Raw genomic sequence first — 21,754 nt, forward strand, 5'->3', positions numbered from 1 at the left:
GGAGTTTCCAGACGTTGGAGAGGCATGATGGGGAATATTCAACAAACACTACAGAGACGTGATGACAAGTGAGAACTGAGGAAAGGGCGTTTTAATGACTACGTTTGCCATTTTGTTACTACTATGGAAAGATATTAAAGCTTAGCAATTGTACATCAGTGTTATTTCACCTCTTTCTCATAACACTGTCTACTCTTTATTCATAAAACAACATTTTATAATTATGGGTTTATTTGCATGATTATTTTTTCATGTTTATCTCCATGTAGGCTCTAAAATCTATGGGGGCAGGAATTCTGTTTTGTTCACCACCATATATCCAGTGCCTGACATGTAGCAGATACTTTTAAATATTTCTAGAATGAATAAAGGTAACAAGTGAAGATTCATAATAACTATATTTTGGATAGAAGATAAAATTAGCTCCTACTGTTGATTTTGTTTACTTTTAATATCAGGGTTGTTTTTTTTATTTGACACAAAGTCGTATTATTAACAATAATCTCAGACATTTGTTCTTATCTCTGTCATTTCCTGGGCTCTCTTTCCTAATTTTGTAGCTTGTTTTGCCATGAGTGCCCACTTTTTCTTTCTTTTTATGAAGACCCATATGTTGGATGTAAACAATATTTGAATTTGCGCTTAAAAGGTCACTAACATGACAGATTTTTATAATGAAGTTTTGATACAATTCAGTAGTTTTATTTCTTATTCCAGCCACCTCAAAAAAAGAGAGTGCTAAGATTAGATCAACAGGTGTGTTTCTACAAGTGTGAAGGTACTGTGGCAGAGTTATGGAAAGAAAACAGAGTCCTAAGGGACAGGAAACTCCAGAAGGTTCTGAAAAATGCAAATTAGCTTTAAAAAACTGGCTTCAGAGGCATGATTAATGCACTGAGAGCCAGCAGACCTGGAGTCTGTTCCCAATTCATCTCTGAGATTGTAGAGACCCTCTACCTCTCATTGGTGCTATGAGATTTCTTTTACTTATTTCTAAAGTGGGGCAATGTGAACGATCTACATCTTCTAAACATGCTGAGAAGATTGAGAACTAACCTTTATTAATAAAATTATTAAGAATTTTTTTAAAATTTAAGGATCCGGGACTTCCTTGTGGTGCAGTGGTTAAGAATCCTCCTGCCAATGCAGGGGACATGTGTTCGAGCCCTGGTTCTGGAAGATTCCACATGCTGCGGAGCAACTAAGCCCGTGCGCCACAACTACTGAGCCTGCGCTCTACAGCCCGCAAGCCACAATTACTGAGCCCGCGTGCCACAGCTACTGAAGCCCGCGCACCTAGAGCCTGTGCTCTGCAACAAGAAAAGCCACCCTGAAATGCAACAAAGAGTAGCCCCCACTCGCCCCAACTAGAGAAAGCCCGTGCACAGCAATGAAGACCCAAAGCAGCCAAAAACTAAATAAATAAAATAAATTAATTTAAAAGAAGAAATGGACTAAAATTATTTTAAAGAATTAAGGATTGGTGCTAATTATTTTTATTCACTAACAAGCAATATACATAGGAATACAGCTTCTTAACTGGTCCTGAGCAGCTGGAAAGGTAAGGTACTACTTAGAAACAAGTTATTTGCTCTTCCTACCCCAAACTGGTATGACTTAGCATAATCTATAGTAGAACTGTACAACAGGAGTAGAGTGAAATCCATCTTAGGATATCCTAGCCCAATCCAGTCATTTTATACATGAGAAACGACGACCCAGAGATGAAAAGACTTGGCGACAGTTAGCTGGTGGCAGAGCTGGCTCTACAGCTTGGGACTTGGGACTCCAAGTCCATAACTCACACATACAAGGCGAAGTTCTCTTCCTATAACTACATGCCCCAAGTTGCTATTACACAACGGAGTCATACGTTCATTAGCAGATGTGTCATGGCACGTGCACCTTTGCATTTTACCAAATTTCTGGAGTTAAATCACTAGGAAAGGTAAATATATCCTTCTTGCCCCCTTAAGTCCAATGCTTAGCAGAACACTCCAGGTCCTTCCTCTTTGATCTGAATGTAAAGCTTTTTCTGGAATATGGGCTATCCCGAGTACCCCTGTATCTTTATCCAGAGAAGCACAGCGATGAGGGAGAGTCTCACAGCCTGAGGATCTAGATGGCCCTGAATCTGAATTCTGGTTCACTCACTCACTGGCTGTATTGGTCCTCGGACAAGTCATTTAATCTCTCTTGAGTTTACAGATTTTTTTTTTTAATCTGTAAAAGTGGGATAATAATAGCTACTTTTCAGGTTCATTAAGAGGGTTAAAAGAACTAGTGCATGTAAAGAACCTGCTTCAGTGCTCAGAATTACTAGTTCTTGTTTTCCTCTTTTCATTTGACTAAACCAAAGTTCTCTTTTTGTCATTATTATTACCCATGACACTGTGGGTAGACTATCATTTTTAAACATCGTACAATATTTCTAGATTTTTCAAAATAATCTGGTCATCCTGCCAAAACTTCTAAACCTAAAGAAAAAAGTTTCAAAATCTTAGACTTTCCAGCAGTTTCCGTTTGTTTTGTTCTGTTTTTTTGCCAAACATAAGGCAAGATCAGGGCAAAGTTCTACATTTAGGTGAAGCACTTATCTCCCTTTTGGCAGTGGACATCTGGGCCACCGGATTTTGAATCCAGTGAGAAAAGTTAATCCGCTTTGTATTACTAAGAATCCATAAACTATGAAATCCATAATCCTTCATCACAAAGTGACACAATCACGATCATTTTCAGTTTATGCTTTTGAAGAGCTCTATTTACTTTGTTCACATTTCATCTTAATGTGACTCTAAAATGCTTGGGGACCTTGCTGTCCAAGGTGATTGGAGACACACAGCAGGGTTACTTGATATGCCCTGTTTTTACGAGGACGTCAGTCTTCCAACCACTTTGAGGCAGAAGAGAAGTGGCTGTGTACATATATCAACAGCAGAAATCTCACTTTAGCCCAAGACAGTCTGGCATTGCTGGCAGCGGTTGCTCACAGAAAATACAGGAATGAAGCAGCAGGTTTACAGGGCTGGGGAGCAGGGAACCTAATTAGCCCAGCTCCAGGAGTGCCAAAAAGCCTATTTAATATTTTTTGCTTTTACTCTCCTAAGCTACCTAGAGGGAGAATTGCTCATAAACATCTAAATTCATTACATGGAAAAAAAAAAAAAAAGAAGAAGAAAAAAAAAAAAAGAAGAAGAAGAAGGGAAAGATTACTGCATGGGGTAATCTAAAGGATGAATCTGCAGTTTCTCTTTTGACCTCTGCTAAGATGAGAGCCATGGAAGGGAACTTCACACATTTTAGACAGACATTAAAGGGCCATGTCTAATTATTACTTGCTAAATATTACTGAAATATATGCTGGTAGAAAGAGAATAAAGTCCAAAGACAATGCCATATTTTGAATTTAAAAAAAAAAACCCACTACTTGCTACTTAAAAGAGATGGCCAGAACTAGCCCCTGCTTGTTTCCGAATCACTTATTTGTTAGTGCTGGCATTCAGGTTCTGAGAGAAAACCACCACGCTCATGGGATGCTTCCATCTTCTCCATACCCCCAAACTCATCCTTCTCTTAAATGCTTTCATTCATAGTCGTGAAGAGTGCATTATGAACAGCATCACTCGACATTTAGGAAGCTACATTTCAAAAAAGGGCCTGATAAAAAAAATTAGAAACTGTGCAAAGTATTGCAAGAGAACTTCTAATCTAATAATTAATGCTTATTCCTCATTGAATAGATACACTCACATTAGGAGACATAAATAGCCCAAGAGCCAAGAGAAGACTCTGGGCGCCCTGACCTTCACACAGTGGGGATGGGGTCAGGGGTCTGTCCATGAAGCTACTCCACTACCTCCTTCTTTTTTTTTTTTGCGGTACGTGGGCCTCTCACTGTTGTGGCCTCTCCCGTTGCGGAGCACAGGCTCCGGACGCGCAGGCTCAGCGGCCATGGCTCACGGGCCCAGCCGCTCCACGGCACGTGGGATCCTCCCGGACTGGGGCACGAACCCGTGTCCCCCGCATCGGCAGGCGGACTCTCTGAGCCACCAGGGAAGCCCAGTACCTCCTTCTTAACTCCCCTAACCTCTAACCCTGCACCAACGCTGGAGGAGGCTCTTCAGCACATAAGGCTCCTAGCTGTGCAATTTGAGAATCAATGAATGGATTCTAGTTCAATTGCTCATTTTATTGTTGTCCACTGAGTCTCATAGACAGAAGTGGTTGCTCAAGGTCATGTTTCCCAGGTTTCCTATCATTATCATAATCATCAAGAACATTTATGAACTGCTTTCTAAACACAGGGCACTGTGATAAGCATAGGCACACAGATGGACTTCCTGTAAAGATATGAGATAAGCCAAACTCTAGCAATGAGATAACCAATGTCAGTATTTCCCTCCTGAGAACAAATATGGTTCCCAAACTATCACTGGAAGGCATTTCCTCTCAAATATTGGATGATACTATGTTAAGTTTTAATTGACTGGGTACACACCAAATATCTTGATGAGAAGTGAAAAAATAAGCCATTTCGTTTGTATACTGGTGTCAGCATTTGCCTTGTTTAGGGAAAACATAGATGTGAGCATTAGAAAATTCCTCTCTATAGGCGCTGCCTTTACTTTCCCCCAGTAAAGTCAAGAGTTTTCAAAAACTTTTATTGTTCCCCACAACTTACCATAAAGAATTTCAAACATACAGCAAAGTGGAAAGAATTTTAAAATGGACTCCAGTATTCCCATCACCTAGATTCTACCATTAACATTTGCTTTACTTGCTTTATGACATATCTGTCCTTCTACTCATCCTACTATCCATCCATCAATAACATTATGTCCTTGATGCATTTCAAAGTAGACTGCAGACAGAAGACAATGCTTTACTTTGAAGGAGTAGAATCAATGACTCTTCCTCTTCCTACTCCTATAAAGTTAGCTAGAGAAATTTTATTAGTTTTTTTTAAACAAAGAACAAACTCATCCTGAATTATTCACACAGATATTCAACATAGTTCGATCTACAGTCACCACAAAAAGTGTTGTGAATGAACTCAAGGTTTTGCCTACTTGTGTGAACCCTGGGGACATTTTCAGTACTCCTCCAAATGTTTGGCTTTGTGAAGACACAGGCTGTAGATTATAGAGCAATAAGCTCTCTGCTATAGATCATCAGGAAAAATTACCTGGAATGTTAGTAATAAATATTTTTTGTTGTTGCTTTTCTCTTTACTGTAATGTTTTTCCAATAATTCCTTGAGTATAGAAATACAGAGATTTATATACACCAAGTCTCTCATTTATAAAGTGAGTTTTATAATACCTATGGCACAGGCCTGTCGTAAGGATCAAATGTGAAAAATAGGAAACACTATGCACGTCTAATTTACCATTACCATTAGTAATTGCAGTGCATCTGTAATAAAACACAGCTGAGGTAATGGTCCACACTGCTATTTGGCTTTTTCAAATCAGTCAAAAAGATTTCAAAGGTTAAAGGGACAGCGTATTGGCAGTCGCCTTCACTCTGCCCATCAGTACATCATCTTGTCAAGGATCTAGAAGAACCTTGGTGTATATCACACAGACTTGTTTTCATTAGTAAAGTGTTTGTATTGGAAATCATCCCAGCTTTGAAACAATACTTCCATTAGCTGGGCACAGTACCTACAATTATCCATCTTATCTGACCAGTGCCAAGCCATTCTATTTACTGCATCCCATTTACCTTGGTTGTTCTGAAAGGAGAAAAGTAAGGCATTGGCTCAACATATGAGAAGGTTTGTTTCATTGAATAAACATCTACAAATGAACTTTGGGTAGAAACTCCTGCAACAAGATATCATCAGGTACCATAAATGACAAGTCTAAAGGTGATGGAATTCCTCTGTCCCTGTATGGGAAAAATTCTGTTACATAAATATCTTAAAATTTATAAGGTATAAAGTAGTGTGGCTTCCATTTTTGTGTCTCGTTGGACACAAATCAAGAAAGTGAGGAGCAAGGTCAAAGCTAACTAGGGAACTAAGGAAAGAAAACTAAGCAGGGAGCTGAGTTTATCATCAACTACTGTTGAGAACCTGCCAGATCTCTGGCACGTTATTTTATCCTTAAGGGGAACTGAAGAGAAAGATTTGAAATCACCCTGACCCTCAAAAAGCATCCGTTTCACCGAGAGTCCTTTAAAGAAAACAATCGGGAGAAAGAATAATCAGAAATTGTAAGCAGATGGAAGAGGATATGCACAAAGAGAGAAATAAGCATGGTTTGTGATTTAGTTACAAGTTATACTCAACACGGGGCATGTTTACAATGTGGACAACTGTCGAAGCAATGAGAAGATCTCTAAGAGGATACAGAGTTACCTCGAATTCAAAATATACTTTTTATGCAGGAAAAGGAGAATCAGAGGAAAAGGCTGGCTGTGCTCAAGTGAAGGAGAGGGTCCTTGGGTCCATGAACCACACCTGTCCGGTGCTGACAGCAAGAACTTATCTTCAATATTCCAGGATGGTTGCAGCAAGCTTTTATCCTCCGATGCCGCAAAACATTCCAAACATGTAAGTAAGTTCCCTAATTAGATTCCATATTTATGAAACAAGCTTCTAATCGTATTTCTAATTTGGCATCCCATATGACACACATACTGGGAGAAAAGAAGCTGCCCAAAAGGGTCACTTTGCCCTGCTAGTGAGATTACTCATTGCAATGACAACAACAAATTGAAGTGTGTCCGTACGTACATACATGTGTTATGTTATACACAAATACACACATATATTCAACACGTATTTTTTAGGAGAAACACTTGCAAATCTGAATTTATAGCAAGGCAGATATCTAGATATTTGGGTAGAAGTTTGTATTCTAATAAAATGTTACCATGCTGTAAATCAGAACCTTGTAAATGTCTTTATTGTGCTATCTGGTAGTATTGTTTACTTCTTCTGTTCCATCTGCATGTTTTGCTTAACTGCTGATGGTGCCTCATTCATCTTACCTGACTGCCCTGGGGGAGGGGCACCTGATGATCCTCGTGGTAGACAGAGAAACACAGTCAGAACCGCCGCTCTGTTCCCAGCACATGGTTCAATGGCTATTGGTTTGGGTGCTCCCTGAAAAAGAAAACCCATTCTAAATTTGCACAGTTTACACGACACTGCTATCTTACTTTTTTCCTACTATGCTTCAGGCAGCTAAAATGTTTATTCCTAGTAGTTGAAGGCACACCATTTCTCATTTTTTAATAGTTCAGTTGAATACTTTATTGCAGTAATATGTAGTTTTTTGGTGATGGTGGTTGTTTACATTTAGAAGACATTTTTCTTGGGGTATTACATATTAGCACATATTTTTGCAATTTTTGAAAAGTACTCATTGCTTTGTTCTATTTTTATCTTGTTTTTTTCTTTCCCTAATAGATTTTATTTTTTAAAGAAGTCTTAGGTTTACAGCAAAATTAAGAGGAAGCTACGGAGATTTTCCATAAACCCACTGCCCCCATGCATGCACAGCCTCCCCTATCATTAACATCCCCACCAGAGTAGCACTTGTGTACAAGCTGAGGAACCAACACTGACACATCTCTACCACCCGGAATACATAGTTTACATTAGAGTTCACTCCTGGTGTTGTACATTCTATGGGCTTGTCAAATGTATAATGACATGTATTTTTCATTATAGTATCATATAGAGTAGTTTTCCTGCCCTAAAAATCCTTTGTGTTCTGCCTATTCATCCCTCGTTCCACCCCCAACCCCTGGAAACCACTGATCTTTTGACTGTCCCCATAGTTTTGCTTTTCCCAGAATGTCGTATAGTTGAAATCATATAGTATTTAGCTTTTTCAGATTGAATTATTTCACTTAAAAATATGCATTTAATGTTCCTCCGTGTCTTTTTTTTAATTGGAGTATAATTGCTTTACGATGTTGTGTTAGTTTCTGCTGCACAATGAAGTGAATCAGCTCTATGTATCCATATATCCCTTCCCTCCCTCGGACCTCCCTCCCCCTCCCCCCATCCCACCCATCTAGGTCATCACAGAGCACGGAGCTGAGCTCCCTGTGCTATACAGCAGGTTCCCACTAGCCATCTATTTTACACATGGTAATGTGTTTATGTCAAACCTAATCTCCCAATTCACCCCACCCTCCCCTTCCTCCCATGTCCACAAGTCCGTTCTCTACGTCTGCGTTTCTATTCCTGCCCTGCAAATAGGTTCATCTGTACTATCTTTTTACTGTCCCTGTAGTTTTGCCTTTTCCAGAATGTCATATAGTTGAAATCAGACTGTACTCAGCTTTTTCAGGTTGACTTATTTCACTTAAAAATATGCAGTTAATGTTCCTCCGTGTCTTTTCATTGTTTGATAGCTCATTCATTTTTAGTGCTCCATAACATTCCGTTGTCTGGATGTACCACGGTTTAGTTATCCATTCAGCTACTGAAGGACATCTTGACTGCTTCCAAATTTTGGCAATGATGAATAAAGCTGCTATAAACATTGCGTGGACATGAACTCTCGACTCCTTTGGGTGAATATTAAGGAGCATGATTGCTGCTGGATCCTATGGTACCATATGTCATTTTAACACGAAATCCTGGCACACTGTAGATGTGCAACAGGCCTACATTTGAACAAACGAATGCATTTTTTTTAAGGATTTCTTTTGATGTGGACCATTTTTAAAGCCTTTTTTGAATTTGTGACAATGAAACTGTTTTGGTGTTTTGGCCACGAGGTATGTGGGATATTAGCTCCCTGACCAGGGATCAAACCCACACGCCCTGCATTGGAAGGCGAAGTCTTAACCACTGAACCACCAGGGGAAGTCCCTGAATGCATTTTAGTATATTTGATATTTGATATGTCGTCTGTGAGCCACCAGGTTATGCAATTTCTGTTGCTTTTTCGCAACTGTTTCCTCTCACCAATGATAACAGTTTATCTAATCAAATTATCACAATCCAAAATAGTCCGTTGACATATCTTTAAAATTTTTTTTTCCAGTTTTATTGAGCTATAACTGACATACAGCAAGGCACACCTTTAATATCATTTCAGTGAAATACATACGTAATAATCACCCACCAATGCATTTGTATAAATAATATGACTTTAGAAATAAAGTAAATGAATATATGATAATGATTATAACGGTAATGCTAATATGTTATTAAATACTATGGATTAGGTATTCAAAATGCTTTACATATATTAACTTATTTAAATCTTACAACAACCCTGTAAGATGAGAACATGAAAGCAAGAAGTTAAAAGAACTTGCTCAAATTCACACAACTAGGAAGTAGCAGGGCTGGGATTTATACTCAGGCTGCTTCCTGAGTCCATGTTCTTAGCAACACAATGCAGTTTATCATATTGTGAATGTACAAAAAAATCATGCACCCACACACACAAACATAAACACACGTGCAAGCACATGTGTGTGAACATACACAATCCAGGCACACACATGTGAACAAAAACACACAGAGAATTAAGGTTTAAATACAACGTCACCTTTGAAACAATAGGAACGTCATTTGGCTGAGGAATGGTGGTTTTGGCTACTTCACTCAAAAAGTGCAGGCGAGACATGGTTGACTTAAAGTCACATCTATACATAAAGGCAAAATTAAATGGAGGAGAAAATACCACTACTTTAATTATTAGAACAAATGATTTGTTTAGTCTTTTTTTTTTTTACTGATGTTTGAATTTTTCAGAAGGAATACAGACATATGTAGTCATCCACCTAGAATATTTTAGAATATTGCCATTTCCAGAAAGTTTAATGAGGCATTAAAGATAAAATATGTTCCCTTTCATGTAAAACTTAGACTGAAATTTCTGGTGACAACGGATTTATGTTGTTATAAAGGATTTCTCCTTTATAGCAGCATAAATCTCACGTTTTAAAATTATCCTCATACAGATACATTTTGGGAATTTTGAACATAAAGGTGAAAGTAGCCATGGTAGTAGAAGGGCATAAAAATCTTCCAAGAAAATGCTGTAAGCAATGTTGCAATACTTGTATCAAGTTACAAGATCTATGGTTTTCCCCTTTAAAGCTTACATTTAATTTAACAGACTTATTTTTGAAAATGTTAAGCCAGAATCAGCATAAGTACATAGATATTCTCCAATGATGTAAATATTTAGAGAATAGGCTTGTCATATTCCAAGGCTAAAAGAAAAACACTATGAATGTTTTGAATCGTATTTCTAGGCTACTAAAATTTATCCTAATTTAATAAATGCAAAGTATATGTAAAGGTCAATTGGTTAAAATATACTAAAGGAAAATAAAATGAATTCAGGTTTAAATGATGGCGATATATTAGAAATACCCAAATCCCTTTTAATATACCTAAGAAATAATTTATCATTTCTACCATCAGGCAAGGTTTTCTTTGTTATTTTATTTGTAAGAGCTCAACGGCACTACTCAAAATATACAAAGCCACGTTAAAATACTTGATTATAAAACTCAGAAAAGAAGAATTTCATGATTACAACAAAACAACACAAACAAAACAAAACCACCAGTTGAGAAACAGTGGTTCTTGGTTTACGAGATTTAGAAAAACAAGACACAAAGTGAGAGTACATCTGTTGATGAATAGCTAACATTTATTAAGTGCTTACGATATGCCTCGTGCATATTGTGTGTTGACAGGTTACCTTTCCTGCTGCTTTTAACACTAGAAGAAAAGGCTGTAAACATCAAGTGCTGATGCCAAAAGCACCAATTGAAAGAAAAATTAGTAAAAAATAACTGTAAGTTTCAAGTAGAAAATGGTTTAATTATTTAATACTTTAAACTGAAGAGGGTCAGCAATGGATAGAGTATAGTAAGATATGTTGACCATGGGAAAGGAATTATGTTTGCATAAAAGCCACTTCTGTAATATCTTCTTTAATATAATTTTCTCACTCTTAATTCTACTGCTATTGCACAGAAAACATTCAAAACTTTCATTATATTGATAAGCTATATGAAACGAGATTATAATCCTATTCTGAAATCAAACTGGCTTACAACTTTGTCTATTTTTAGCTAGAAAATTTTCATAAAAGGATATTAGCAAAAATATGAATTATTCATTATGATAAAAATATTAGTGACTAGCACAGCTCTTTGACACTTCTGGCAGGAATTCATATAATTTAAAAAATTATTTCCAAAGACTGTGGCAAATATCACTTTCAATAAAGTATTTTAAATAAAAAAGAAAAACACTTCATAGCACTTGAATTTTGCAAGAGAAAACAGCAAAACCCCATGAATGATATTTCTGATACCTTGAGGTTTGTCAGTTGTTTAGCAATAAATACATAACCATGAATCAAAATCATTTCACAATGACATAACATGTTCACTGAACTGTGCAATTTATCATGTATTTTCCATGGCTGCCTTTGAAAGAGATAAGGCATGGGTTTGTTTGCCCACAGCACTCAGCAAATGTGATTTACTTCTAGGCATTTTCATATTTGTTGTACCGAAAGAAGCTGGCGTTAGACCGTGCCAGAAAATAGCACTGACAGTCATGTAATTAGCAGTCCTTGTTCATTAAGCACACGGAGCTTTTACAAAAGACTCGTTTTGTTCACACTAGTGTTTTTCAACCTATTGTACTTAAATCTTCAGGTTCTTGTTTTTTTGGAGCAACAATTCTATGTTAAACTCTTCTCATTTTTCAGCTATTAAAGACAAGCAAATTACCAGAGAAGCTCCTGGAATCATAAGGATTTTCAAGATTACAGTTCTTAAAACTCATAATAACATGTCCTAAAAAAGGGAGGCCACTATCTGAACCTGGGATCTAGCCTGGGAAACTGCTGCTATAAGAATCACTGGATGTGTTGAAGATACCAACAGGCAAAGCTGGCTACTTGCTCCTTCCTCCACTGGCCTTCTCAAAGAGTGAGTGAAGTAGTAGGCGGGTGGCACTGGAAACTAACCCCAGCAGCTAAGGATTTAAGAGAATTATCTGATGTCCTTGGACTAGTCATTGCAATTTAAGTAGGGTTTTAGTTCAATGCTCTAGAACTCCAAAGATTAGAAGGATGTTATTTCCTTTCTCAAAAAACTTTCAGAACTATGGAAAAGAATCTGAAAAACAGTATATATATACACACACACACACATATATATAACTGAATCATTTTACTGTACACCTGAAACTTTTTAAATCAACTATACTTCATTAAAAAATAAAATGAAACAGAAAGCAAAACTTTCAGTACTGCCTCAGTAGGGCTTGCAAACTCAAATCTCTTCAAGGAACAGCTAACATTTCTTAAGTGCTTACAACATGCCTTATGCTACGCCAAATGCTTACATGGGTTTAATTCTACCACAAGAGGTAGGGGCTATTCCCATTTCATAATTTGTGAAACTGAAGCTCAGAGTTTAAATAACATAACTAAGGTTGCAGACCTAATAGGTGACCAAACCAGGATTTGGAAAACTATAGTCTATTTTCTGAGCTCGTATGACTAACCGTTATGCATACTGTCTATAATAGGTAAGAAGACTGCCTTAACTTGTAGAATAAGACAATAAAAAGCGGTCGGTACCACAGTGAGCTGAAAAGTACAAGATTTATTTAAAACATTAAATCTCAAAAATTTTGCTGCCAAAAAAACATGCCTATGTGTCAAAACGGGCTGAGAGCTGCCACTTTGTAAAATGGAGTCCAAGAGGTCATTTCAGGGTTGCCAGGCTCTTGTGTCTCCCCACTCATCAAACTTTAGCTTTTATTCTGCACAAGCTCCATGTTTTAGTCAATGTTAAGTGCTCACTCTTTAACGTCTGTGCCCAGGGTTTCCAGAATCTGTTCCTTCCTTCCTTCATAATATTCCTACTGTCCAGGAGATCCTTCCTATAGGCCTCTAACTTTCCTAAAATTATATATCCCTCAAAGCCAACTCACCCATGAAGCTTTCCCTGGTCTGAGGTATTTAGTTTCTCCCTCCTTAGTTCTTTAATTGTTACGGCCCTTTTCATTTTCCACCTTGAGTGACACTTGGGCAACTGCCCTGTCTTCCCACTGGAACAAGCTCCTTGAGGGCAGGTCCAGTTTCTTATTCATGTCTATTGGCCCTGTACTTACTTCTTCTCTTTGAAAAGCCTAAGTATGGCACCTGTGTTACCTTTTGGGGACTGATGTTTCCCAGTCTTTTACTATAGGTATTGATGTAATTGTTGTATTAGATGACAACATAGGAATCTATTAGATTCCTACTCTTCCAAGGCAGGTGTCATATTGGATTCCTTTTTGCCTTACCTATAGTATCTAATGGAGTGCATTTTACACATGGTAAGTGAACGAGTAAATGAAAGAATAAATGCAATTGTCACATGGTGAGATAACAGGGAGGTATGACTCAGTTTCTACCCACTCATCAAACGTATGAGTGGGTAGAAACTGATTTAAATTAAATTATGGATATTAAAGGGATAAAATAAAACACTGAAAAATAATATCAGCCAACATTTATTGAGTACTTCCTAGGAACCAGGAGCTGTGCTAAGCACTTAATAGGCATTATTGTGTTATTTTCTATTTTATACAGATGAGGGAATTGAAATTCAGAGAGGTCAGATAATATTCTCTGGGTAACACAGCTAGTGAGTGGCAGATCCAGGATTGGAACCCAGGTCTGTTTGATTCTAGTATCTTTATTCTTAAACACTATACAATACTGCTAAAAAGTATAGCTTAAGAAGCCAAGGAGTCTCTCATTCTCTCAGCTTGACTATTAATAGGAGGAATATAAAAATTATATGCGTATACTTGCCCCATTTCTGAGCAGGGTCCAGAACACTTGAGTTCTAGGACCAGTTCTGCCAGTATCTAGTTGTGTGATCCTGGGCATATTACTGAATCAGTTTTCCCAACTGGGAAATGAACAAGTAGGCTGGATGATTTTAGGATCTCTTCAACATTCTGTGACTATGATTTATGGACAACCTCCAGAATGTGTGACGTAACAATATCTAACACTTAGTCTAAGTACAGTGAAATTTGAAATTTCCAATCCTTAGTAATTTTTTTCCTGTTCAAGTACTTTAAATGACACATCTAATTTTTAAAGCACATTATTATACCATATGATGAATACATCACATAATACTAAGTGGCCACCACTGCATGCCAAAAAAGCAATTAGAAAATTGAATCAAGGAATTGAGGATTAATGTGGATATGTTATACCTGTCAGCAGTAATAAGTGTTTTGACAAGGACAGAATAAAGTCTGACAGTATACACAAATACTAATCTGATATATGAGTGAAATGTTAAAAATGCAAACAACTGCACATTAATCACTCTAACATTTCCCTATTAGAACACTTCTAATGCTATTCTTATCAGAATCCACTTATAATTAAAAATGAGTCTTTTTCAACAGCTTGCAGAAGTTGGTATTTGCAGTGTAATGACTGCTTATATTGATATAAAATTTAGTTTTTAGTCACATTAGTAAAATAGAATTAATCTGCTGAACATTGAATTAAGTCAGCCTGACGACTTGGCTCACAGCTGATGAACTGTGTTGATTCTATAGGATCAGCAAATACCAAGACCCCAGATCTCAGAAACAGATTCTCTGATTTCGTTGTTTAGATTTGGGAAGAAAACCAAAAGTGAAAATCATATTCTCTCCTTATTTACCATTTGTATGAAATGATAAAGGGAGAAACACATTAGCTAGCTTTACTCGCTAGGAGAACAATTCATATTAATAAAAGAAATTAAGCTGATGGACACTCTCAAAACCAGGGTTAAACTGCATTAGAAGAAAATTCAAAGAGAATAAAGTATTACATGTGGGAATAGGTAAAGGAATAAAACATAATATTCGCAGAATTAGTATGCTGCTCCTGCAGTTTCAAGGTATTTCTATGGTAAACTTAATTTTCATATTGTACCAAATATTTTTTCTTTGTTGAAATGTCTCTACTTTCATTCTCTGCTCAAAATCTCTCACTACACACATATGCACACACACGTGCACACACACTCACACACACACTCATATACACACGTATTCAAGGTTTATATCTATAGTAAAATATATAGTTTAACTGAGTTTTGCTGTTATTTTAATTGTGTGGCATTGAGTTGGGGAGTGAAGAGGCTGGACTGTGATAGCAGTTATTTTGCCACCTATTTTTTCACAGGTATTTAGGTCCCAGAAGATGAGGATAGTATCTCTTTTTGAGATATTATATAATCATGCTCTGCCCCTGAGTTGGTCAATACAGATGCACGTTAATAGGGGATGACTTCGAACAGATTATCTTTAAAAGTTGATTCCTGATAGTATTTTTCAAAAATCTGAAATAGATTATCTCTCAAGTAATTGCCATAATTAGATTTCTTACAACCTGTAATTTTCTCCATAGCTCTGTGCAGAGAGCAACCTAACCATTATACTTCATACACTCATTTCAAAATTGGGACCGTTCTTTTCGACCTCAAAAAATACTGCTAAGTACGAGAGACAAATGTGCCTGCCAAATCAACTGACTTCCCGTCTTGCTTCAGCCCACCCTGTGCTCTTGGTCATTTCATCCACTCAGACTACTTGCCAATGTCTACCATTTCTGCAAGATCCAGCTCAAAACTCTCAGTCGGCAAGAAGCCACCCCAGGTCGTCCTAGGCCACTCCAGGACCTCCTCACTTTATTCTATCTCAATAATCAGGAGTAAGTTATTTTTCCTGTTGCGGCCACTGAGAGCAAGTGTAATGTAGTGATTAAGAGAACAACCTTTAGCAACCACTGCCTGGGTTCAAATCACATAAGCTTTCTGTACCTCAAGTTTCTCAGCTGTAAAATGGAGCTAACAACACCTTCCTCATAGTGTTGTTATGAGGATTAAACGTTATATATTATGTACATATAGGATGTATATTATATACAGATATAATATACATATAGAATATATGTATTTTATGTATCTATATGTGTATATATACACACATACCCACATAGGTATATATATCACAGTACTTGGTAAAGGTCAGCTATTACTATTATTATGCTATTCTTCCCAGTTCCCACTTTGCTTTAGAATTATTTTCTGTTCCACTAAAGAATATGCTCAACTCAAAAGTAAGCTATTTGAAGGCAGGTACCATATTTTTAAAAGTTCTGTTAATGGTGTGCAATTAATTAATTAAGAAATTAAGCCTCCAAGGGAGAATTTTATTGACGGCTTATAGGGTGGGAAAAATCTGATCTCAATGCCAAGTTTTCTCATTTTTGTTCTCTGCTTTTATCAAGGAGTCTGATCCGACGGTGAACATTATGTGCTACACAGAGTAAACTTTTCCTGGCACCTAAGCTGTGTGATCGATAAGTATTTCATGGATAAATGAATATTTGATTTTTCTTTTCCAAATTGTGCACAAGGGAAATCTTTACATGTTGTGACAAAAAGTTATAAAGAGAAGCTTCATCTATAGCAGATGGATATAAGCCAGCAGGAAAGTTAGAAAATCAGAATCTTGGTACCACCCTCCATGTTGGTCCTTTCCAAAACACATTACGTCATAAATGCAAAATGTGACCTTAGTCATGCTGCTGATAGATCCATTCAATTTAAAACGTAAATGTGTTAGGCCCCCTGCTGGCAACTGGGGGTAGAGCGCTACACAGGCACAGTGCCTGCCCTGGTAAAGCTGCCATCAGGGCAGTCAGGCTGAGGGCAACTAAGACGACGTCAGAGCTAAATGTGCTCACAGAGTTATGCACGGAGCCCTGGGGGCGGGAGTGGAAGGAGGGGGAGGGACGAGTCGTTCTCTTGGGGAAGGACGTTCCCTTGCTGACGGTGACTAGGAGAATGAGGATGGAGAGTTCTGGTAGCAGGAAAAGCATGGACCCAGAGGCATAAAGGCACACAGCTTGTTTAGGAAATTGCTAGAAGTTCATTGGGGATAGAGCCTCAGAAGTGTTGATTAGACAGGGATGAGAAGAGGTCAGAGAGGAGGCTGAGGTCCTCTGTGAAACAGGGCTCTCATCATCCCCTTCTCATTCTTCCTGGTAATGACTGAGATTATCAATACCTGCTTAGAAAGTTATAGATGCTCAGATGGAACCTGACAACTGCAGCACAGAGTGGGCCTCTGTGCAACCTTCACCAAGACATGCTGCAAATCATCCCAAATGGACATCAACAAACTTTTCTTTATCAGGAACCCACAGTGCTTTTTTATTAAACTATTGTTCAAATCTGTTATACCAAGTGAACATTAAATTAAAGCATTTATTTCTGAAACCTCAATCATAAAACTAAATCAAGAAACTCTGTGAAAACTGTCAGCAGAAAAAATACAAGTGCAGACATGGCAATATTCTTAATGAGGAATCAAATGTTAATGGATCCAGCATAATAAATGACTTTCTGGTATGATTATTATGCCAATCACAGCCTATTATAAGTAACGAAAGCATGGACAAAACTCTGAAAGATCTTATCTGACTGGTTACAAAGGTATGTATATAATTAAAATACAGTAAAACCTAGCTAGATGTCTAAGGGAATGAGTCATTCTGGATGACAGAGTTTTCCCAGAAAGTTGAACATTAACCCTACAAAGACTTTGCTATTTTAAGGTATAGTTTTTAGTAAGTGTGAAATCTCTTTCAATACCCACTTCTCTGCTTCTCAACCAGACTCTAATATACTAAAGGTAATCTAGCATCGTCTCCATGTCCAGTGATCGCCCTTATGAATATCAACTTCCATAACATACTGAAGACACATGGAGTTTCAAATGTATGTATGAATATGTACATTATATGGATTAAAGACCTGAAACCATAAATCTCCTGAAAGAGAACACAGGTAGAGCACTATTTGACATAAATCATAGCAATATTTCTTTTGGATCTGTCTCCTAAGGCAAAAGAAACAAAAGGAAAAATAAATAAATGGGACCTAATTAAACTTACAAGCTTTTGTACAGCAAAGGAAACCACTGACAAAATGAAAAGACAATCAACTGAATGGGAGAAAATATTTGCAAATGATATGACCAATAAGGAGTTAATATCCAAAAATATATAAACAGCTCATACAACTCAATATAAAAAAACCAATCTGATTAAAAAATGGGCAAAAGACCTGAGTAGACATTTTTCCAAAGAAGATACACAGATGGCCAATAGGCATATGAAAAAGTGTTCATCACTAATCATCAGAAAAATGCAAATCAAAACCACAATGAAATATCACTTCACACCTGTCAAAATGGCTATCATCAAAAAGTCTACAAGTAACAAATGTTGGCAAGAATGTAAAGAAAAGGGAACCCTAGTACACTGTTAGTGGAATTGTAAATTGGTCCAGCCACTATGGAGAACAGTATGGAGGCTGCTCAAAAGGCTAAAAATAGAACTACCATATGATCCAGCAATTCTGCTGCTGGGTATATATCTGAAGAAAACAAAACACTAAGGTGAAACAGTACACGAACCCTAATGTTCACAGCCGCATTATTTACAATATCCAAGATATGGAAGCAACCTAAGTGTCCACCAACAGACGAATGGATAAAGAAGATGTGGTGTATGTATACAACGAATATTACTCAGCCATAAAAAAGAATAAATTCTGCCATTTGCAACAATGTGAATGGATGTAGAGGGTGTTATGCTTAGTGAAATGAGTCAGACAGAGAAAGAAAAATACTCTATGTTATCACTTATATGTGGAATCTAAAAATTAAAACAAACAAATGTATATAACAAAACAGACTCACCAGATATAGAGAACAAACTAGTGGTTACCTGTGGGGAGTGGGAAGGGGGAGGGGCAAGGTAGAGATTAAGAGATACAAACTACATCTATAAAACAGATAAGCCACAGGAATATATTGTACAGCACTGGGAAATATAGCCATTATTTTGTAATAACTTTAAATGGAGTATAATTTGTAAAAATATTAAATCTATGTTATATACCTGAAACTAAAATAATATTGAATATGTACATTATAGCTATAGCCCTAGGAATTTCTTTTCTTTTCTTTCTAAGAAGTTACCAATGCAGAGCTTGCTTTTTGTTTGCCTCTTTATATAAAGGCAAATTGCACAGCTGCCAGTGAGTAACATGGCCGCTTTTCCGTAAAACCCATCAATAATGCAAAAATTAAAGTGATCTTCTTCTCAAGGGGTTTTCACATCCTCCCCAGTATCTTTTTACCTGTTGCTATCAGTGTGCTGTGACCTGTCAGCATCATTCAAAGCAGTGACTACATCACCAATCCCATGGACCACAGACATCTCCTTGACCGTTTATAACAATCCTCGTATGTCACTTGAAGTTTGTGGGCACAGCAGTCTTTCTGATTTCAAGAATTTTGACCATAGTGTTTGGGAATAATCTTATCATAAAGTCTTGAAGTACTTCATCAGGCCCAAATGACTTTACTAAATGTGAAGCAGACTTGGGTTCAAATCTTACGGGACCCTGGGCAAATTATTTAATTTTCCCTCAGCTTCGTCAATAGAAATTAGAGTTGATAACACCAATCCTGCAAGGTTTCTCTGAGGATTATAAAAGATAATATATGAATAAGGCACTTAACATAGTGCCTGACAAAAAGTAGATGTTTAAATTTTTATATTACGTCAAATCATTTGCAAATGCAATTTTTGTTAATTAAAACCAATCGAATATCAGCCATTTTTATCGGGTTCCACCTTAATACTTCCCTTCCCCTTTGTTTTGGTGATACATGGTAGGGCAGTAAAGGAGGTTTCTATATCCAGATCTCTTTTTTTATCTTTCCCTCCTGAGATTTTCACTGTCTAAGACTTGGTTCCGAGTAAGGGACCAGTATTACAAGTGTCTGTGCATTAAAGGTGGAACCAAGCTCCAAGTTTTTTAGAGATGATAATTGATCAATGAAAGTGGTGAAAAGTTCAGAGGGAAAATACCCATAAAAAAGATAAAGATTCCCGGAAACCTTTCTGCCTAAACAGCAAAGAGAAAACTATCTTATGGGCATATGTAGAAATGGTTACTGAGTGTGCTTTTATGTGTCTCTGTGTAGCCTGGGAAGACTCTTTGCCTACTAGCTCTCTCACCATTTTTTGCTAGATTAAAATTGCCTTAGTTTTATAATCAAGAGGGCTAAGAGGGAAAAAACGAGAGGAAAGTGGATAGTAGGCAGTAGATGCTTTTAGCAGGACCACGGGGTCCTCATGCAGTCATCGTGGTCATTCCCAGGGTCTCTGGAACTCACAGGGTAGGCTTGCTGCCCCACCTATGATCTGACATGTGTGGATCCCGTGTGACCAAACTAAATATATTTGCATTCCTTTTGGCTTTTTCCTCAAATGATTTGATTGTGTGAACTCAACTACCTCATCAGAGCTTGCTTTGGAATAAGAAGTATGTAAGAGTGAAAAAAACCTCTCTCCAAATCTGTTTTGTTTTTTTTCCCCCCAAAGCTCCTTTTTCAGTACAACTAGAAGTTAATGGTCAGAGTCTGTGTAATGATCCTTCCTCCGGTTTTACTCCTGCTGCTTTACCAATTCCCTCTCGGTCCTACTAATTATCTAATTGATTAAGCCTTTGAGGAGCCTTCTGTCACTGGGTGTGGCCCACTGCACACAACTGTCTCACTGTATTTTCTTCAAAAAGAAGAGCAGGGTTAATTAAAAGATTCACAGCACAAATAAAGGTACCAACAGGGAAGCAAATCTCGTTTGCTTCCTGACTTGGCCTCTGAAGTGGGCTGAATAGTATCCCCCAAAAGTTCATGCCTACACAGAACCTCAGAATGTGACTTTATTTGGAAATAGGGCCTTTGCAGATATAATTAGTTAAGACAAAGTCACCCTGGATTAGGGTGGGCCTGGTGTCCTTATACAAAGAGGGGAGGCCATATAGAGGCGACATAGAGAAGAAAATTCCATGTGGGGACAGAGGCAGAGATTGGAGTGATGTATCTACAAGGCAGGAAACGCCAAGGTTTGTTGGCAATTACCAGAAGCTAGGAGAGAGGCAGGGAACAAATTCTCCCTCAGGGCCTCCTGAAGGAACCAACCTTGCCAAAACCTTCATTTCAGACTTCTGTTCTCCACAACTGTGCGAGGATACATTTCTGTTGTATTAAGTCACCGAGTTTGTGGTAATTTGTTATGGCGGCCCCAGGAAATGAATACAGTCTCCCTCGTCACAATCTGACCCCTGATTGAATGGCCAGAGAGTACTGATTGGTTGCCACCCTTTCCCCCATTGTTTTGGAAATGATCATGACGTATCATACTGAAACTATGACTAATACTAGTCCCTCAGGGCATTTCCTCTATTTGAGGTCCTTTAAGCTACATTCATTTGAGAAATAAGCTACACAGCACACAGCATGGCAAATGTCAATGGGAAAATTCACTAGGTTATGGGAGTTTTGTGATCACCATAAAATTGATGACATTCATAAAATTGGAAATAGTGATAATAATTGTTCCTTAGAATGTAGACATAGTATACGTAGTATGTCAAGGTTTCCTAGGAAACAGATTCTGAGACTCCAAGATTTGTGTGCGTGAAGTTTATTGAGAAGTACCCTCAGCAGTAACATCTGCGGAGGGTTTTGGAGGCAGAGATGGGCAGAGGGAGAAGTTAATCTGTGACGCATTTGTAACAGAGGCCTCTTGGGAGCAGAGGGTGGTCCTTTAGAGTTGTAGCAAATTGAGGCAAGAGGCCAAACCTT

At 37.6% G+C, this 21,754-nt stretch overlaps 1 protein-coding gene across 1 annotated transcript in view; it reads right to left on the reverse strand.

Annotated features, from left to right (window-relative positions):
* Positions 1–21,754, reverse strand: part of ATRNL1 (attractin like 1) — a 672,454-nt gene that overhangs the window by 104,709 nt on the left and 545,991 nt on the right. Inside the window, exon 28 of the mRNA XM_060034012.1 lies at positions 7,000–7,114. Coding sequence (XP_059889995.1) covers positions 7,000–7,114 — 115 coding nt within the window. The remainder of the gene's footprint in view (positions 1–6,999; positions 7,115–21,754) is intronic.

Source organism: Delphinus delphis, chromosome 16 (genome assembly GCF_949987515.2).
Source record: "Delphinus delphis chromosome 16, mDelDel1.2, whole genome shotgun sequence".
Lineage (NCBI taxonomy): Eukaryota > Metazoa > Chordata > Mammalia > Artiodactyla > Delphinidae > Delphinus > Delphinus delphis.